Raw genomic sequence first — 17,614 nt, 5'->3', positions numbered from 1 at the left:
CTCCCTCTCGAAATAAATAAATGAAAAAAAATTACAAGAAAGGAAATGGAAACCTCTGTACCTTTGAAGCCACCTCCGCGTCCTCTTCCTCCCTGTCCTCTTCCTCCACCACCACGCCGTCGACCGTCTCCTCTGCGCAGAAAGTTCTCCCTCTCTTCCTCTGTTGGAGCTAATGACCAATCACTGAGTTCATCTCTGTGGTCAGATTCTGTTTCAGAAGCATTTGATGCTTCAGAATTAGTTCCTATCGAGAGTTAAAAGTTATATACCGTTGTCCGACTTAAAAAAAAAAGTTAGGTTAACAGAAGCTTCCAGAGACGTTTCAGGGGTAATCCAATACTCTTCCCAAATTTATAAGCCCAAAGAGTATGATCACCTTCCATTTTGTAAAACTAATTATCTTAAATTCAAATGAAGGGTTTCACAATGTTTGACGTAATTTTGGTTTTAAACATTTTTGGTTCTCGTTAAGAAGAATAAAAGGTATTTTATTAACCATCTAAGTTCAAACCTGAGTATGCCACATCATTAAACAGCTGTGTTCCTTTAAACATCTGCGCTCTCTGGAGGAAAAGTTGTCTACAACAGTTAAATGCAATACCTTGATAAGCAAAACCTCTATAAAGAGAGTTCCTTTTAACAAGGTTTGGCCCAGGGACAGAGGGGAATGCATACATTTTGCTCACCTCTGAGAGGGTGGCAAAGACCACCATGGCAACTGTCTCAGGGAAGGGTCTTTTGTGGAATCAGGGATTGAACTTAGCTCAAGGGGGATGTGCTCACCTGGTCCACAACCTTCCCTCCCACTCCCACTGGAATAATTTATCATTAATAAAGGCATTATTAAGATAAACTCATTATGCGTGAGGGGTGGGTTAATGATACAGGGGATGGGAGTGGGGGAAAAGAGCTCCACGGTGAGGTGGGACTCCAACAGCAAAAAGAACACACTGTTGGGAGAGGGGTTAGGGGTTAGGTTCAAGGTTGGCCTTAGGAGTAGGTGTCTCTCTCCCCCACTCCAGAATATCAACTCTACTACCTCTCTCTCTTCCTCTGTTGGAGCTAATGACCAATTATAGCTTCACCATTATAGCTTCTTTCCTGTGGATCTTGAAGGCTTTTCCATCTTAAAGAGTTCCTTTTTGAAATGCAAATATTTGTGAGATGGATTATACCTTATACCATTATTAGCAAGTTACATAGTAGATACACAGTTGAGCAAGAAAGACAGTAGGCACTGGCAGGTGGGGACAGTGTTGTTCAGTGAAAGGTACTGGGAGAGAAGAAAGAAGCACTGACAGAAGAGCTGGGAAGGCAAAGAGAAACTCTGCCTGCTTCTTGACTGTGCCTAGGGCTGACTTTGGCCATGACACTCAAAATCCCCTTATGAGCCATAGGATGCAGAGCCCTGATTTACACAGTCCATCCAGCAAGTATGACCAGCACATGCCTGACAAAAAATGAGCCACAGTACACAAATGAAAAAAATTTTGGCTATACAGTAATAAAATCAGGAAAGGCCTTAAGAAAGTCATCAACACACAAGGGCTTAAAGCAGATTTATCCCCAGTCAGAACGTGGACAGAACTCACACCTGCCCTGTAAACTGTGTGTGGTATCATCAGTTTTTAAGTCTAGGTCTCTTGCAACACAATTTGACCCACTGTGAATTGGAAACCATGTAGTGAGAAACCGTTATAATGGGGTTCTAATGAATATTAGAGATTAGCAGCTATTAAGTCTAGGAACAGATAAAGTTACTGAGTAAAATGCTTAGTTTGTACCTGAAGTATATCCAGGACCGCGTCTGCCGTGCCCCCTATTTCTGTAAGGTCTACTACCTCGACCCATTCCTTGACCATCATCAGTCACATAGCCTTTTTCCTTATCTGTACGATTTGGTGGTGGTCTAGAACTAGCTCCAATCTGTCGCAACTGCTCATCAATTTGTAATCTCTCCAAACGCAACTGGTCTACTTCCTATTTAAAATATACAAGATAACAGTAAAAATAATTTGACATTTTACTTAATAATACCTTTCTCCTTTTCATCAGATAAAAAAATATACTGGAAATATTTCAATTTCAGCTCTAAATTTATAGTAAACACTGTTACACAGAATTATCAGGAAATTGAATGGTCTCCTTACAAAGAAAAATTACTATAGATAACAGATTATTGATGACCATGATTAGAGATATAACAAAAATACTCAGCATTAAAATTCTACTGAATAGAATTTGACGTTGTTTGATTTGGCGCTACAATCCAATAGAATCTCTTAACGCACAGATACGCTAGTTTGGGGACTTCTTGATGACAGGATATCGAATAAAGCAACTCTAAAATACAGGCAAATGACAGTTAAGGCTTACCCAGCTAACCTTAAAAATCACACACTGTAAATAATCTTAATTGAAATATATTTGCCAGTTAATATCTTAATTTATGAAGCACTGAGTTTGAGCTATCGTCTGCTTTCAAAGAAAATATCCTATGGTACATCTTTGGATGCAATTGTACAATTAAGGAAAAGTTATTTCCAATGAACTGAAAAATGCTCACATGCCTTATATGGTGGGCGGGGGGACGACTATTTAAGAGCTGACCAAACAAGTTCGGTCTTAACATCATGCCTTGAAACCTCTTAAAGACTGCAGCCCTGCTAGAACGAGTACAATGAACAGTATTGATGTCGATCAAAATATACACCCGGGGTCCACTGACAGACCATTACACACAGGGCTTCGGATATGCTGGGTTCTGTCATATCCAGATAAAGTCCCAATTCTAACCCTTGTCCTTCAATCTACCCATACACATCTCCTTTACTGGCTTTAGGGAACTGGATCTGTAACTCTAGTGGTACCGGGTGTCTGAGTAAAGCACAGGCCATCACAGGGACTGTCTACGTGGACAGTCACTGGATAAGCCCCTGTGTTAAGCTAAGTTCTTAATCTTGCTTGTGGAAGCTTCTGGAAAGGAAAGGGCAGATAGTTTGATCTGTGCTCTGAACCAGAATTTCTGTTTTACGAAGGACCTGAGCAAAGGAGAGACTGCGTGAGTGGCTTACTCCAAGAGTATAGTTATAGCTCATGGCATGGGTGGGTGTATCTTGCAAAACAGAATGGTGGTCCAGGTTATCCCACTGGGGCAAAGCAGTCACCTTTTGGTGAGAGATGCCAGGCCCAATCAAGGGAAGATCTGGTGATGGAAAGAATGGCAACAGGACAGCTGCTGATAACCAAAGATATTCAATTGTGAAGAGTAAGTAAAAAGATCTAAAAAAGAACATTAGTCAAAAGAACAAGGGATTGGTTACAGTGCAACCCTAACTCTCCAGGTCATTGGAATTCTGTAAGCTAAGAATATGAAGAAACACATACAACAGATTACAAATAAAACACACTTTAAAACAAAAACAAAGAAGCAAACCAACGGGGTACCCTACCCATGCAAACCTTGCTGGATGAAACCTTCCCATTTTCAATTAGTAACTGACCACCAGAAGGAGGAATGCAATGCCTAGCTATTGCACTTTTTCCATCCTTATTTGCATCCAAGTCAAAACTGTTTCTTTCTTTCAAGAAATCAGCAAAAATGTTAAGATAGCATCATAAATAAAATAGGAATTAGATTATTTTTAAAATACTATTTAGTACCACCAGTCACTTGTAATTTTGATGTATATGGATATAAAGAAGAAATTAGAACAGTGACATGGGTAAGACTCCATTTCATTGAATTATAGAACATTCAGGCCAAAAGAAATTTTAAAAACCATCAGGTATAGGGAGAAGTGACTTGCCTAAAGTCACATAAGCTAGTTCATGGCAGAAGACAGACTAGAAGCAAATCACTACACTGCCAATTAAAGTGCTCTTTCCACTATACCTTGTGGCCTCCTACTTCCTGATTTCCAGTTGGCAATCTAGGAGGCATAACTGTACAAATACTAACTACAACGAGCATCAACAAGACACAAATTGTTTACATTCTGTATAACGGAGCATAGAGAAAAATACAAGGGGGTAAACGTTTAAACATAGGACTTCATAAAACACTGGGATTTCCTTGATAAATGACATAAAAGGGACAAACAAAGCCAAGTGTTACAGACACAAAATTTAGCCTGGAAAAAAGTCACAAAGGCTAGAAAGGATCAACTGAATGAAAAGGCTATGTACAGGAGTATCTAAATTGAGTGTAAGGGTTAAACAGAAGAATAATGGGAAATAAGGGAATTCATTGAGAACTGGGATACAGGTCCTTAGATTTATGATGACAGAAAACTGACTTTTGTTTTCAGAAAGAATATAATATAATAAGCAAAACAAAGCGAGTATTTTCTCTATTACCTTTTACAGGTCATTCATTGTAATGTATAGGCTAGAATGAACCTTCACTGATGAAAGATAGACTGTGGAGTTTTTATATGTTAGCACAAAAGGATCAGAAGTTAAAATTCTTCTTGTTCTCACCTTTAAATAGTTCAGGTGATAATCCAGAAGAACAGTGGCATTAGCAATGCTGTCCTTTGTTCCCACAAAAACAAATGGTACCATACCCTGAAAAATAAATGGCAACAATGATCCTATAATATTAATAATGGATTAATCTGAAAAAATGCAAATAATGACTAAATTCCTAGCACAGGGCCTGACAAACAGTAGGCACGTAAATGTTTGTTGAAAATATAAAGCAACATCTAGAAACAAAAGTAGTCGGTATATTTTACACATCTACTGTAATGATAAATCAATATGGCAACCTCTTGAGTGCAACAGATTATTGTGTTTTAAAGACTACTATTAAATGTTGGCAAAATCACAAATTATGTAATTCCAAAGTATACAAGCTCTGACAGGAGATGCATAAACAAAACAGATACTTTAAAATAAAATAAAATAATTAATATACTACAGGTTTTATCTAGATCAGATTCTTTAAAGAGAAATTCAAAGTTAAATACTAGGGCACAGAAGTAAAAACTAAATCAATCTTGCTAACCAAGTCAAGAGTACCAACAAAACACAAACAAAAAGAATTAGAATAAATTAAAAGGAACTAATTATTCTGTGTGGGATGGGGAGGGGCAGAGGCAGATTGATGAGCACAAACTTTAGCATTTGATCCATTTTAATACTGTACTCTAAAAATAGTAAAAGGTAGAATCATATGGAAAATTTGATCTTTTCTCAATGGTACTACTTTCATATAGAGATATATTTTTAAAAAGGAGTATATTAAAATTTTATACTGCTAGCCCATCAGTACAAATGAGAAAAAATTTTTTTCTAGTCACAAGTTATAGGTGTCGTGCAAACTAATACCTGGCAGTTATGACATTCAAAGTTTGACGATACTTCATTTTACTACTGAAGAAATACATATGATTGCTGATATTCACACATGACTATAGTAAACCATACGGTGGCTTTGACGAGGATATAATTTTCTAGGCAAAGTTTCTAAGTATGAAAAGCCAAGACGCTGTCTCTTTAGTAAGTATCACTCTTTGAAAAAGAGCATTCATTTGATAGGTGTGACTGCTTTTGCTTGCCTGCTCAGTAGACAGCATCTTAAATGTATGTGAGGCTGGAACAGGTTTTTTTCTTTTCCCTTCCACATGAACCTGGCTGTTGACGGGGAACAAAACTGAACAATTAGGAAATACTGCTTGTAGAATGACCTTCATTTGGTAGGCAAGGCACCGCTTCCTAGTAGCAACGATCACCTAAGAGTCAGGTGCCACAGAAGACCCATGGGCTTCATATGGGTTTTTGTTTGCATTGAGTAACACATAGACTACTGAAATAATCAGGACTATGAATCAGATCTCCTTTCCTCACAAACACTTTTGACTGTTTTTTTCCCCGACTGATGTCGTTACAGAAGCAGTTAAATCTTATTATTTTCCAAAATGTCATATAATGAAATGCTACACTCTTCCCTCTGGATCATGTATGACCAAAATAAACCTTAAAACCTTATGCCACAGATTTAGTCTGATCAACTTTGCAGCAAATAATTTTACAACGTTTTCCCTTTTCCCCATGTCCAAACTGTTGTACCCAAGTGCCACTCTAATTTGAGCACATCACTAGTGGACCAGAATAGTAAATTAAAACAAAGATGGGCAAGAGCACAATGGTGGCCTTCAATATAGACACCCGGAGAAAGGGACTCCCTGACTGGCGTAAGAACTGGGCTCCCCAGCAGAGAGGAATATCCGATCCACTTGTGGTTATATGTCCCTTTATAAAATGGCATTTTTGCTTTTAATCTCTGGTAAGTCATAACATTTTCCCCATAAACAGGTCTCTCTGGCCACTTAGGGAGCCCTATCCTCAAGGAACTCATGATGTGGCCAAAGAGATTCACCAGTCAATGTCTATGTAGTATGTGCTGCGAGAGGGATGAACACACTGGAACACAGAAGGGGGCAAGGCTCTGGAGGGAGGGGACCTGTGGCAAGTACACAAAAGAAAGCTGCACAAGGAAAAAGGTCAAAGCAAGGTGGCGAGTTGGAAGGGGAAAGAGCGCTCTGGCAGAGGAAACAAATGCATAGAGAGAGAGAACAGTGTTCAGAGAACTCTACTTCAGTATGGCCCAAGCCGCTCTGGAGGGCAAATGGGAGGAACGATAAGAGGTGACAGTGGACAGGTGGGCGTCAAAGCAAGGCCTTACAAGCAACAGGAAGGAATTTGAGCTCTCACCCCAGGGCAATGGATGAACATACCCCCAAACACTCTTCCACCATCCCCCAACCCTGATGATCATTTGTAGTCTCTCTTAACAAGGGGCATAAACATTGAAATATAAAATTAAAATGTATTTTTCAAGGAATGTTTTCCTACCTGCCAAGCCTTGAGTTCAGGTTTCTGGGATTCCCCTGCTACAATTGATGAAACCACTAACACCTAAAGCAGTATAAGGAATGCAAGTGATGTCATTAACTATAACAAATGATACACAGAAGCCTGAACGCAGGACTTTCACTGTAGGACTTCTAAACCCATTTCTAAACAGTTAGGTTAGTTCAAATATTGAAAACCAGTTTCTAAAATATGGCTCTAAGTAGTAACTAATGCATCTAACAGAAGGTACATTTTGAGCTACCACAACCTGTAAAATCTCAAGAGATACAGCATGAAAAAATGAAAGACCACCCTCAAAAGAAAAATGTGATCACTAAATGTAACCCCATATTTTATGTTTATAGCATCACATTTGTCACTGTGAATAAACTGAGAAGTAGGTAACACTTTGGTTTGTAATCTCTCATATAAGCTGGCACTTGGATTTCAAAAACAAAACAAAAAACAAAAAACAAAAAAAAAACAGACGTAGCCTTATAAGCCTAACCAGAGAAAACACCTAAAACACCAATTGTGACATCTGGGTCAAAGAAATTACTTTGAGTATAATTCAAAGTGATAAATATTTCTTACCCTCTGGACTTTTGTACTGTTAGGTTGAGAAAAATGAGTGCTGTTTTCCTTTATATCTATATGTTTTTTTTCTTCTGAGGGAGTAGGTCCAACCCTTGAGTTACTGGAAGGTAGGGAATTTGGTGGCATAATTTCCTTGGTAAAAAACACAAAAGGAAAAAATGACCAATTTAAAAGACTGTATTTAGCTCCATTTTTGTATCAATGACCATGTTTTACAAATATAAATTATCATAAACACTTTTGGCAAAAAAAATTACAGAATGCAAGTATTATGCAGTAAAACGCCCAAAAGATTTAGCATCAGGTAAAAGAACCTTTCACAAAAGAAGATTCGACAATATGCGAAAATTATGGCAATCTGGGGGGATTTCAAACAGTATTGTTGTACAGAAGAGTATGTCCTTGCCTCCCCCAACCCACACAAGTACTTTTACCAAAAAGCATATATTCATGAAGGTAAAAGTGAGGATTATAACATTTAAAGACTGGGAAGAGATGCTACGCCCAGATAAAAATTTAAAGCACACAAAATAAACACACATACACACAAACTCAAAAAGCCAAAGGATGAAAGCCAGAAAACCTAACCAGTGTCCCAGCTTGGTCTCTGTCAGCAACATTAAGTAATATTTGAAAAGTGCCTCATATTCTTTTTTTTTTTTTTTCATATTTTATGACCATCCATTTTAAAGATTAAGAAGATTTCAAGGGATTCAAGTAACTAGTCCCAAGTCACTCTCCAACTATGACAATGACTGGCATAGTTAATTGTCAGAATTCTTACATTCCCAGTACGTGCATATTACAGAGGCCTCAGATTTACATGTTGAATAAAACATTAAGAAACTTTTATCAGACAGCGCTCCTAGGTGGCTCAGTCGGTTAAGCATCCTGCTTTTGGCTCAGGTCATAGTCTTGTGGTTTGTGAGATTGAGTCCCCGAGTCGATCTCCGTACTGACAGTGAGAAGCCTGCTTGGGATTCTCTCTCTCACTCTCACTCTCTCTCTACCCCTCCCCTGATCATTCTCTCTCTCTCTCTCTCTCAAAGTAAATGCACTTAAAAAGAAACCTTTTATCAGACAGACTAGAAACACATGCACTACAACATACCTCTTCTTGGGGAACACTTTTCTCATTTTCAGCCTCAATTCTCACCCTCACGACTCCTGACTTGTCCACAATTTCCTGAATCAGTTTTCCATTTTTTCCTATTACTTTGCCTAAGTGAAGAAGTGAATAATTCATGTTTGGTTTTACAATCGATCTCAAACCAGTAAGCACTCTCCACTGTAAACTATCACATTATATATAAAACTGTAAGATTTCAGGGCGCCTGGGTGGCTCAGTCAGTTGAACATCCAACTCTGGATTTCGGTTCAGGTCACGATCTCCCGGCTCGTGGGTCCAAGCCCCATGTCGGCTCTCTCTAAATAAATAAACTTAAAAAAGTGTAAGATTTCAAAAGCGAACCAAAACAGAAACTCTTTTCAAAAAGAGTTCAACTGGTTTGTTTCGTTAACTTGTCACTGTTTAAACTATTTTGGTAAAGTGTCAGAGGTATTTACATCTCATGAACTGATGGGATAATTTTGAATCTTTAAGGAAGTTCAAAGATAGGGTCCTATTTTGCATAAAAGGGTATACTTGAAACTTGCTACAGTGGCATGTATCACTCTGCAAAATTCTGTGAAAGGAATTAAGGGAAAGGACCCATACTAGAAAATACATTTGCTTATTCATTCAACAATTTCAGTTCTATCTGTACCTGATTTAAATCTGCTTTTCTGCCCATGGTAAATATTTTTAGAGTTTCATATGGCACATTTATAAAAGATACTCCAAGTCTCAAAGTGATTTAAGCAGCTATACAAACACCTAAAAGAAGTGCACATTCTTGAGGCCAATGTGTTAACATGATATTACTTCTGTGCATCGCTCATAGATTTTATCAGTATATTAAAAGGTGAGGTACGATTTCTTAATCTTTTATTAGTCACCGAATGAAAGATTAGGAAGTCGCACTTTAAGATAACTCAAAATCACAATGAGAAAACTTAAACCAGTTTGAGATTAACTATTGTTCAATAACATCTGTTAAAACTCCAAAGACGTCAAATATCAGTAATTAACAGGCACTCTTCCCCTCATTTTGTAAAACTGAATCAATCATAGCCTTAACCGGGAAATGACTGCTTTCATAGCCATCAGCATGCATTAGTGTAAAGCAAGACACTACAAATAAAAGAAGTACTGGTTTTAGAATTTGACATGTGAATTACCTGGGATTCTAAGAGCCGGCCCTCCCAAGGCACCTAAGGCACCCCTACACTGGCCAGGTCCATCACATGCTTGCTCTACCACCTTAGCAAAGGCAGGAATAGGGGAAAAACTGGAAGCACAAATTTGCTTGGAGTTAATCCTAGATATCAGAACCTAGGGAAAAGGCCTCACAGTAGGATCTTGTGGTTCATCTGATCAGCATAACCTTGGCCCTCTAGCCGTATCTTGCAGCCTCACTCACCCTCATAACCTCTTTTGATTGGTCAGTGGTCAGGGAACAAAACTGACACTAAATCAGGATTCCTGACATAGGTAGGTCCTTTCATCAATTATTTCTGCTTCTCTTCTCTTCAAATGAAAGAGGTGGGGGGGGGGGCGGGGAGAGAGAAGTTGTATGGAGTCATCCCACAGTTCATTTTTAATCTAGAAAATTTGGATTTTCGTGAATGAATGCTGATTTTAATAAATATCTAAACGAGTTAGGAAAGAAAAATGAGTTTGTCACATGTTGCTATTAATATCTTAACCATCCTGAGTATTGTGTGTTAACTATAGCTAACAAAATAATTAAACGAATTCACTGTCAAAGTGGGGTGAAAAACAAGCAAATTTTCAGAAAAGAATTGACAATCCGTGTACATACTAGAGTTTGTGAAAAATAGAGATCATAAATCATATACAGTGTGACTCCAAGAAAACTCATTCAATACTAATTAGACATCTCCCTAAAGATCTGCCTGGCCAAATCTTTTACAAAAATGCTTTCTGAAAACTCTCAACATTCCCAGTATTGTAGTAGACAATCTCTAAAACAGAACTGTCTTATTGTACTCACTAGAAACTAAACAAAACCCAGGCTGATCATACTTCAGCAGGCTTTCTTTCTGTTGAAAGGTCAGTTCTGGGACCCTCTTCTCTTTAGGTAAGACCACAGGTAGAACCTACTTTTAATAGCAGATAATGCAATTCTGCATCACACAGTTATTTCCAAATACCAACTGACAGCTTACTACAATTCTGCTCTACTGAACTGGATGGAATTGTTCTCAATGAGAGGTAATATTTACAGAGTTCCCTACTACGTGCAGACCTTATAAGGTAATGTATATCTATCTCTAGCTTTCTTCCTACAACTTCCTGTTTAGTTATCAAAGCAACCCTGTGAGGTGGACACTATTATGACATTTTTAGAGGTAAGGAAAATAAGAGTCAAGGGGCTGAATTAGTTATAAGGTTAAATAGGTACCAAAAAGTGAAGGAGGGACCGAAATCTAAATCCAACACCTGAGAACTTTCCCCTACAGGCATCATGCCATTCCCCAAATGAACTTCAATGAATCTGACACCTAAGTTTTTGTTTGGTAATTATTGAAAAAGCAGTCTATTGGCTATATTTTATAAGAATTCCTAAATTTAAGAGAACTTTTCTAATTACAAAAGGTATGCAATTGCTTGAAAAACTGTAAACAAAAGGAAAAGAAGTATCATTAAAAACCCTACTTATTCTTAGGAAATCAGGACAGTGCTATCCATAAAACTGGTGTCCAAGTTATCTCAATAACATCACATTCTTTAGCTGTCTGTCCAACACAGTTGAATTAATAATTCTGCATTAACTTTACCAGTCTTTATCCTTTAACAAATTTTCTTCAGGAGAAGAATATTATTCCCAGTGGTTTTAATGGCATAGGAAGATGTTTATAATTCTATGCTGACAAAAAATAAAAGCAGGCTAAGCAGGACTGAAACTATGAGAACAAAATGCATAGGAAATCTTTATTTTCTACTTTTTTAAACTTTCCAAAGACCTGGCATTGCTTTTTATAATCGGTTGTGATATCAAGTTCAGAAAATAAAAAATGTATAGGCAGTATGTCCCAATTTTACGTATAAATTAAAAACGTAGGTAGTGCTCTAGATAAAAACTGCACCTTATTTTGATTATGTTCTGCTAAAGACATCTGCAGCATTTGAGAGCACTGGTGAAGAGTTTCTGGTATTTGCTGGTACTTGTGATGGTGATAGTAATCAAACAATAGCACTCAAACCCCAAATGGAGAATTACTGTTAATGTTGCAAAAAGCCCCGGAGACCTTCGGAGTTACTTTTAGCTTTGCAACTTACTAGATTTAAGTAACCTACATTCAGATCTTCAACCCAGAGATAATTAAGAATGCCATCATTTCATAGCCCATCAAAGATCAAATACCAATCTCCTCCAAATTGTAAAATCCTCAAATATCATTTGTTTTAAGGAAATATATTTAAGATATAGAAGATACACACCGAAGAGGCTGTGCAAAATTTATCCTTCCAGGCACTAGTAGGTTTGAATTAGCAAAGCAGTATCTTTTGTACACCTTCTCAGTTTTGAGCATATTTATCAAATGTTTTCTGTACACTGTAACAACAGATCATACTTCAAAGATAAAGCTTCAATTAAATGACTCTCCAAGTGGGTGAACATGGAATTCTATCGGTATAACTAAATTGTTTAACTGTTGCTTTTGTAGTGTATGTCAACGTAATTTCTGACTCACCAACTAAGTTCCTTGGAACCTGTATTACATCTTCAGCAAATTCCAGAAAGCTTCTAGCCTTTTTCACTGCATCCTGATCCTAACAGCAAAGGGGAACAGATTTAAGACAAAAGATGAGCCACATGAAATATTGTTTATTTTAGAAAAAAACTACTTAGTAAAATTTTACCTCTCCATAAATGTGAAATGTGCAGGTATCTTCATCTAAATCGATAGCAGTGACCCCGGGTACCTTTCTAGCTTGCTGAATATTAGCACCATGAGTACCAATAGCCAGACCCATCAAATCTTCTCGTACGATAAACTGCTCATGAAACCTCGAGGCAAGTTGCCTTGAACTCTGAAGAGAAATGCACATTTGATTAATATGCTTTATCAACTATTAAGACAACTGTATTTAGGTCAGCCATGTAAATTATCTTGACTCTACGTATCAGGGGCCTATAAATTACTTTCAGTTGTAAACTTTCAAGGTTTGAGAACCACCCCGCCCTCCCCGCAACAGCATAAATACTTTTTGGGTTACTGAAGGTCAATGCCATCCGAGAGATTTTTGTTAATAGCAAAGGGCTTGTTGACAAGTTTCCAAGGTAACTTTTGAAAACCTTTTGCAGGGCTGCCTTAGTTAACCAATGACATCAACCATGTTATACTTAAGAAGCAGATCAAATGTTCCCAAATAAAAACCAGCTCACTGGATCTGACAGACTCAATGTTATTTAAGTAAAAAAAGATGTTTTAACATCTTTTCAGAAAATTGTATTCACTTCATTTTTATTGAAGGATATCAGTACATATACATATTTTTTTGTTCTTTTTTTTCCCTGGCAACTGCACCATTTCTGTAACTTATCATTAAATACTGTGGTCTAGATATCCCTCTGATGAAGCGATGACATTAAAACAATACTCTCCTACCCCCACCACTCCAACCTGAGGAAAAGAATCATAAAAAATTGTATCAAATGATTGTAGAATGTCAAAGATTTACAACTTATCTTGCAATATGCACGTGCAACCTAAAAAGAGATCAGAGTCTGTAAGACCTTGTGATCTGGATCCACAAGTATGATGAATTCTTTCAAATCTTCAGTCATGACTGAACTTACACGGAGACCCCAAACTTGTGGATAATTGCTCTCTTTAAACAGCATTATCAAAATTTAATGTTTATTTCTAGCATGCCATTAATGAAAACCAAACATATTAGTGGCTCATGTTGAAAAATGGAAATTTCGTATCTGAATATGTGGATCTCTTTAATATTAGTAGTGAGGAAAGATAGGCATGCACACGAATTTCTCAGGATTCAACGTACCTGCTAACTTGAATGTATGAGTGTAACTACTGTAAACAATTTTAAAAGTATAATATCCATTTTGTAGATTAAAAGTAACAAAATGTATCAAATATTCCTAGAGCTTTTCAAGAAGTCTTGTTTCTGAGTCCTGGTTCATTCACCTGGTTCATTCTTTTCACTGATAATTTTCTGATAAATGGTAAGCCAAAGGTATCGTAACAGATCATTTAAGAAGAATTAGATGTTTAAGAAGAGGCAGGAGTATGTTTTCCATAATACTCACAATGAAAATAAGGAGGCTTTTCTTGCCTAAAAGTTATGAGAGAATTGCTAAAGAAACCACAAATGGGTGAACACAGGGACATTAATAAAGAATGAGAGTAAAAACCAATTAAACAGACCTCCATGGCCGTAAGGACAACAAAGTAGCAAGAGGAGACAGGAACGTCTCCTCTCCTGTAAGAGTTCAGCAATCACGCATCAAGTGGGAAGGTGGCAAGTTTCACAGGCTATTTACAAGAATACAGCCTTAACTACCTTCTCTCTTAAAATGCAATTTGGAACTCTTTTTCTTTATTGTTTTAACTGCATGGTGTTTTCCCTCTAATGAAATGAATAATGATGAGGAACTCTGGAATCTGACAATACCTCGAATTGGGACATTAAAATCCATTTAGTTTCTATGGTAATGAATGGAAATACTAGATAGTTATCAATGAAAATAAATGTATGGTGATGGAAATTACTGGAGGATTAATAAAAGTAGATAAAATGCACCTGAAGAGACGCAATAGTAAGTTAGGGAAATAGCCTCTGGCAGGAATCTGAAGACAGGAGTTTTAAAGAGTGACAACCAATTAGAATGAAGAAGTTCTATACCCTTTTAAACAGAGATAAACATACATAATGAAAGGAATATGATTAGATATTTAAATACTCTCTAGTACTTATATGATAACATGTTATATGGAAGAAGCATTGCCTCATTTTATTAGCAGCTTTGATGAACTTCTAGACAAAGTGAGTTGACCAGAAGTTCCTTAATATACATCAACTGCTACTTAACTCTGAAGCCTCAGGCATGAAAAACTTTAGTATGATTAGGCTTTGTAGAATTTAATTTTTCCAAATATAAAATATAGGGAATTGCTAAGAAACAGTAAATAAAGGACAACCTGCCCATATTCAAGTTTTATGACTCCACAGTTATCATTTCTAGATAGCCTTACAAGCAGCGCTAGGGAAAGCCACATACCTCTAGCTGCTTACTGGCTTCTTCATTCCTCAGTATCAGAGACAGCTTAGTGCGCAGACTCCGAAAGTGCATGTCAATTAGCATGTGTGCTCGTTTTGAGGTGACTTCATTGATAGACTAACGGATATAAATCAATACCATTATTATCAAAGCAAATACTCCAAATGAAATATACCAAAATAGCCAAGTCAAAAACACTCACCAAAATGACAAGCTGATAATTCTCTGGATCGTAAGTTACAGAAAAGGCACCAACTGCCTTTTTAAAGTCCTTATGTGCCGATTCTTTGGCACACCTAGAAATAAAAAGAATATCCACTGTGAAGCTAAGATGTAGGATTAGCAACTACTAGCATAAATACGAGCAGAGATTTGCACCTAGTACAACTGTGAAATCATGGGAAACATAATGCATGCAAAATATGCTGTATCCATTTAAAAGTTTAGCCCCTTTGTCGTACATCTCTGAAATACTTAGTCCACTCCAATAATTGAGATTAAAGAGAAAGGTTCCTTTGCTGTACATCTCTGTAATACTCAGCCCAATCAAGCATTTGAGATTAGAGAAAGGAAAACACCAGTTATGCTCTTAAGAGATTAATTGTGGTCTTAGATTACCAAAGGTGACATTATTTAGGGGAGTTACTCTCCTCTGCCAAGCTTTCTTATTTCAGTTATGTAGGATTAGTCAGTAATTTTCTTGAGTTAACTGTTGAAAACTTTTGAGGATAGCTGCAGGGTACCCAATTTTGTTTGGTTGCTTCTTTTCTGTAAGAAAAACTGCTGACCAACTTACAGGCGAGAAGGAAATGTATATGAATCGGAAAGCACAAAAATTTACACACAAATGCAAGCCATTTTTTCCCCAAGTTCACTGAATTTAAAACTTGAATTCTATTATTTTAAACTTTATATTCTTTTAAATTAATTGCATATCACCTGTAAGTCCTCAGCATTTCTTGCATACCAACTTACATTTGTCGTAAGTCTTCTGGCACGTCCAGTTTGATTTTATGAAAAGTATCTTTTGTGGCAGGTTTGTTGGGATTAACTGATCGTAGACGTTCGATTGTGACAATTTCATTGTATGTAGCATCACATGCTGCATATTCTATTACATAAAACTGAGAGAAATAGATAAAGTCATGCTTGGTCATAATGTTTGAAGTAAGAACAATAGGCTATACCTAATTCAGTTATCTTTAAGCTCTCTAGAGGGAAAAAATTGTATTTGATCAACTAACACACATGAAACATACTGAACATGTGGAGAAAACATTTTAATGAAATGACAAGTTACATATCACTTTAAAATAGAAATCCACACTGAAATAGAATACATGAGTTGAGAAAAGGAAAATAGTATAAAAAATTTTAAATATGCATTTTCCTACCTCACCCTTTATCATCCTCACTTTAGCTAACCACCAACAGCAAGGCTCTTTTTCATTTGCTCTGGAATAAACCTACACAAAAATTACAACATAGATTATTTCATAATTAACATTCAGAAATCTACAGATTATCAGACAATGAAAAAAATTATTAAAATGAGCCAGGTGTCTTTCAAACACGTATGTTTTATGCCTCAAAGTAGACTGCAACCTTACATCTAGACATAGATACATAATCAGAAACTACTTGATTAACTGGGGAAAGCCCTGTACAAAGCGCCTTCCTATTTTCTTTGTTCTATGGCAGTAATCATCAGTTCTCTGCATATGAATACTCAAGAAAAGCTGGCTGTTCATAAACCCGGGCATGCTTTCCTTGGATACTTTGTGAGCTACAAAAACGTATCTAAAAATGTACAAACTTGTTTTTGTTTTACTCTAATAAGTACCTAAGTGATTGGAAGTTATTGGCCCTGGCCTGCTGCCGGCTGCATGGTCACTAAATGAGTGAGGCCTCTGACCACTCAGCCCGCTAAGGATACCACCCTGGCAGTCATGTCTCCTGAGGCCGAAGCAAACAGAACCTGGGTCACTCTCTGGTCTCCTGTCCCCTCCCTCTCCCTGAACTCCAAAAATTGGACAACTCCATGCTGGCAATCCTCTGGATACCATTTTCCTGCTCTCACATACCGGATAGCTCTTCTAACCCATCTCTCTAGTGATCTCAAAGTTCACTTACAATGTGCAGCATGTAAGCTTTGGTGATGACACTAGCAAATCAAGGTTAACAGGAAAAGAGACAGCACAGTATACATGAAAAGAGAGAAAGACAAATACTCAGAGGCAGAAGGAACAAACAGGGAGGACGAGGGGGATAGGAAGGAGAGGACAGGTGAGGAGAGGTATAGAGCCTAAGGCTAATGAGTAACTCAAGGCTCCAACTCGTCTCCCTTTTGCAACTGAATTTAACAGTGACACAATGCAGTGACAAGTTAACTCAACCTACCTTTCTCTTTTGCCCCCATCACTTCTTCACAGTTCTGCTCTAGCCAGAGGAATAACCTCAGTTAATTGTTATATAATGCAGTGAGGTCATCCTGAGAACAGCACCTCATTGGTCCCCACGAGCCATGTGACTAAGTTGGGGAGAAAAGTTCCCTTAATCCATCACTATTTCAAGCATTCCTTATACACACACATGAAAAGACCCAGTGGTCTTGTGTCCCTTTTACAACCTAAGTTAATGGTTATACAATATAGTCAGGTATGTATCAGTGTTGGGCAACACAATGAGGCTACAGTATCTTATTGGTCACCACCTGTCATGTGACTCAGTTGGAAAAAAAAAAAGTCTCCTTTGTCCCTCTAAACTTTATTAGAGCACTT

The 17,614-nt window shown here is 37.3% G+C and overlaps 1 protein-coding gene across 16 annotated transcripts in view; it reads right to left on the bottom strand.

Moving 5' to 3' along the window:
• Nucleotides 1-17,614, bottom strand: part of FMR1 (fragile X messenger ribonucleoprotein 1) — a 51,292-nt gene that overhangs the window by 18,862 nt on the left and 14,816 nt on the right. For 4 of the 16 annotated variants that reach the window (XM_049644395.1, XM_049644397.1, XM_049644402.1 and 1 more), the window contains exons 4-15: nt 16,229-16,300; nt 15,810-15,958; nt 15,037-15,130; nt 14,835-14,951; nt 12,449-12,619; nt 12,280-12,358; nt 8,570-8,679; nt 7,456-7,590; nt 6,862-6,924; nt 4,483-4,569; nt 1,785-1,980; nt 62-244 (exon numbers count right to left, since the gene is read on the bottom strand). In XM_049644395.1, coding sequence (XP_049500352.1) covers nt 62-244; nt 1,785-1,980; nt 4,483-4,569; nt 6,862-6,924; nt 7,456-7,590; nt 8,570-8,679; nt 12,280-12,358; nt 12,449-12,619; nt 14,835-14,951; nt 15,037-15,130; nt 15,810-15,958; nt 16,229-16,300 — 1,456 coding nt within the window. The remainder of the gene's footprint in view (nt 1-61; nt 245-1,784; nt 1,981-4,482; nt 4,570-6,861; nt 6,925-7,455; nt 7,591-8,569; nt 8,680-12,279; nt 12,359-12,448; nt 12,620-14,834; nt 14,952-15,036; nt 15,131-15,809; nt 15,959-16,228; nt 16,301-17,614) is intronic. The other 12 variants (XM_049644406.1, XM_049644409.1, XM_049644407.1 and 9 more) reach the window with 6 other exon arrangements.

The sequence above is a fragment of the Panthera uncia genome, chromosome X (genome assembly GCF_023721935.1).
Source record: "Panthera uncia isolate 11264 chromosome X, Puncia_PCG_1.0, whole genome shotgun sequence".
Classification (NCBI taxonomy): Eukaryota; Metazoa; Chordata; class Mammalia; order Carnivora; family Felidae; genus Panthera; species Panthera uncia.
Note: the sequence above shows the minus strand (reverse complement) of the source record. Positions and strands in the feature narration are given on the sequence as shown.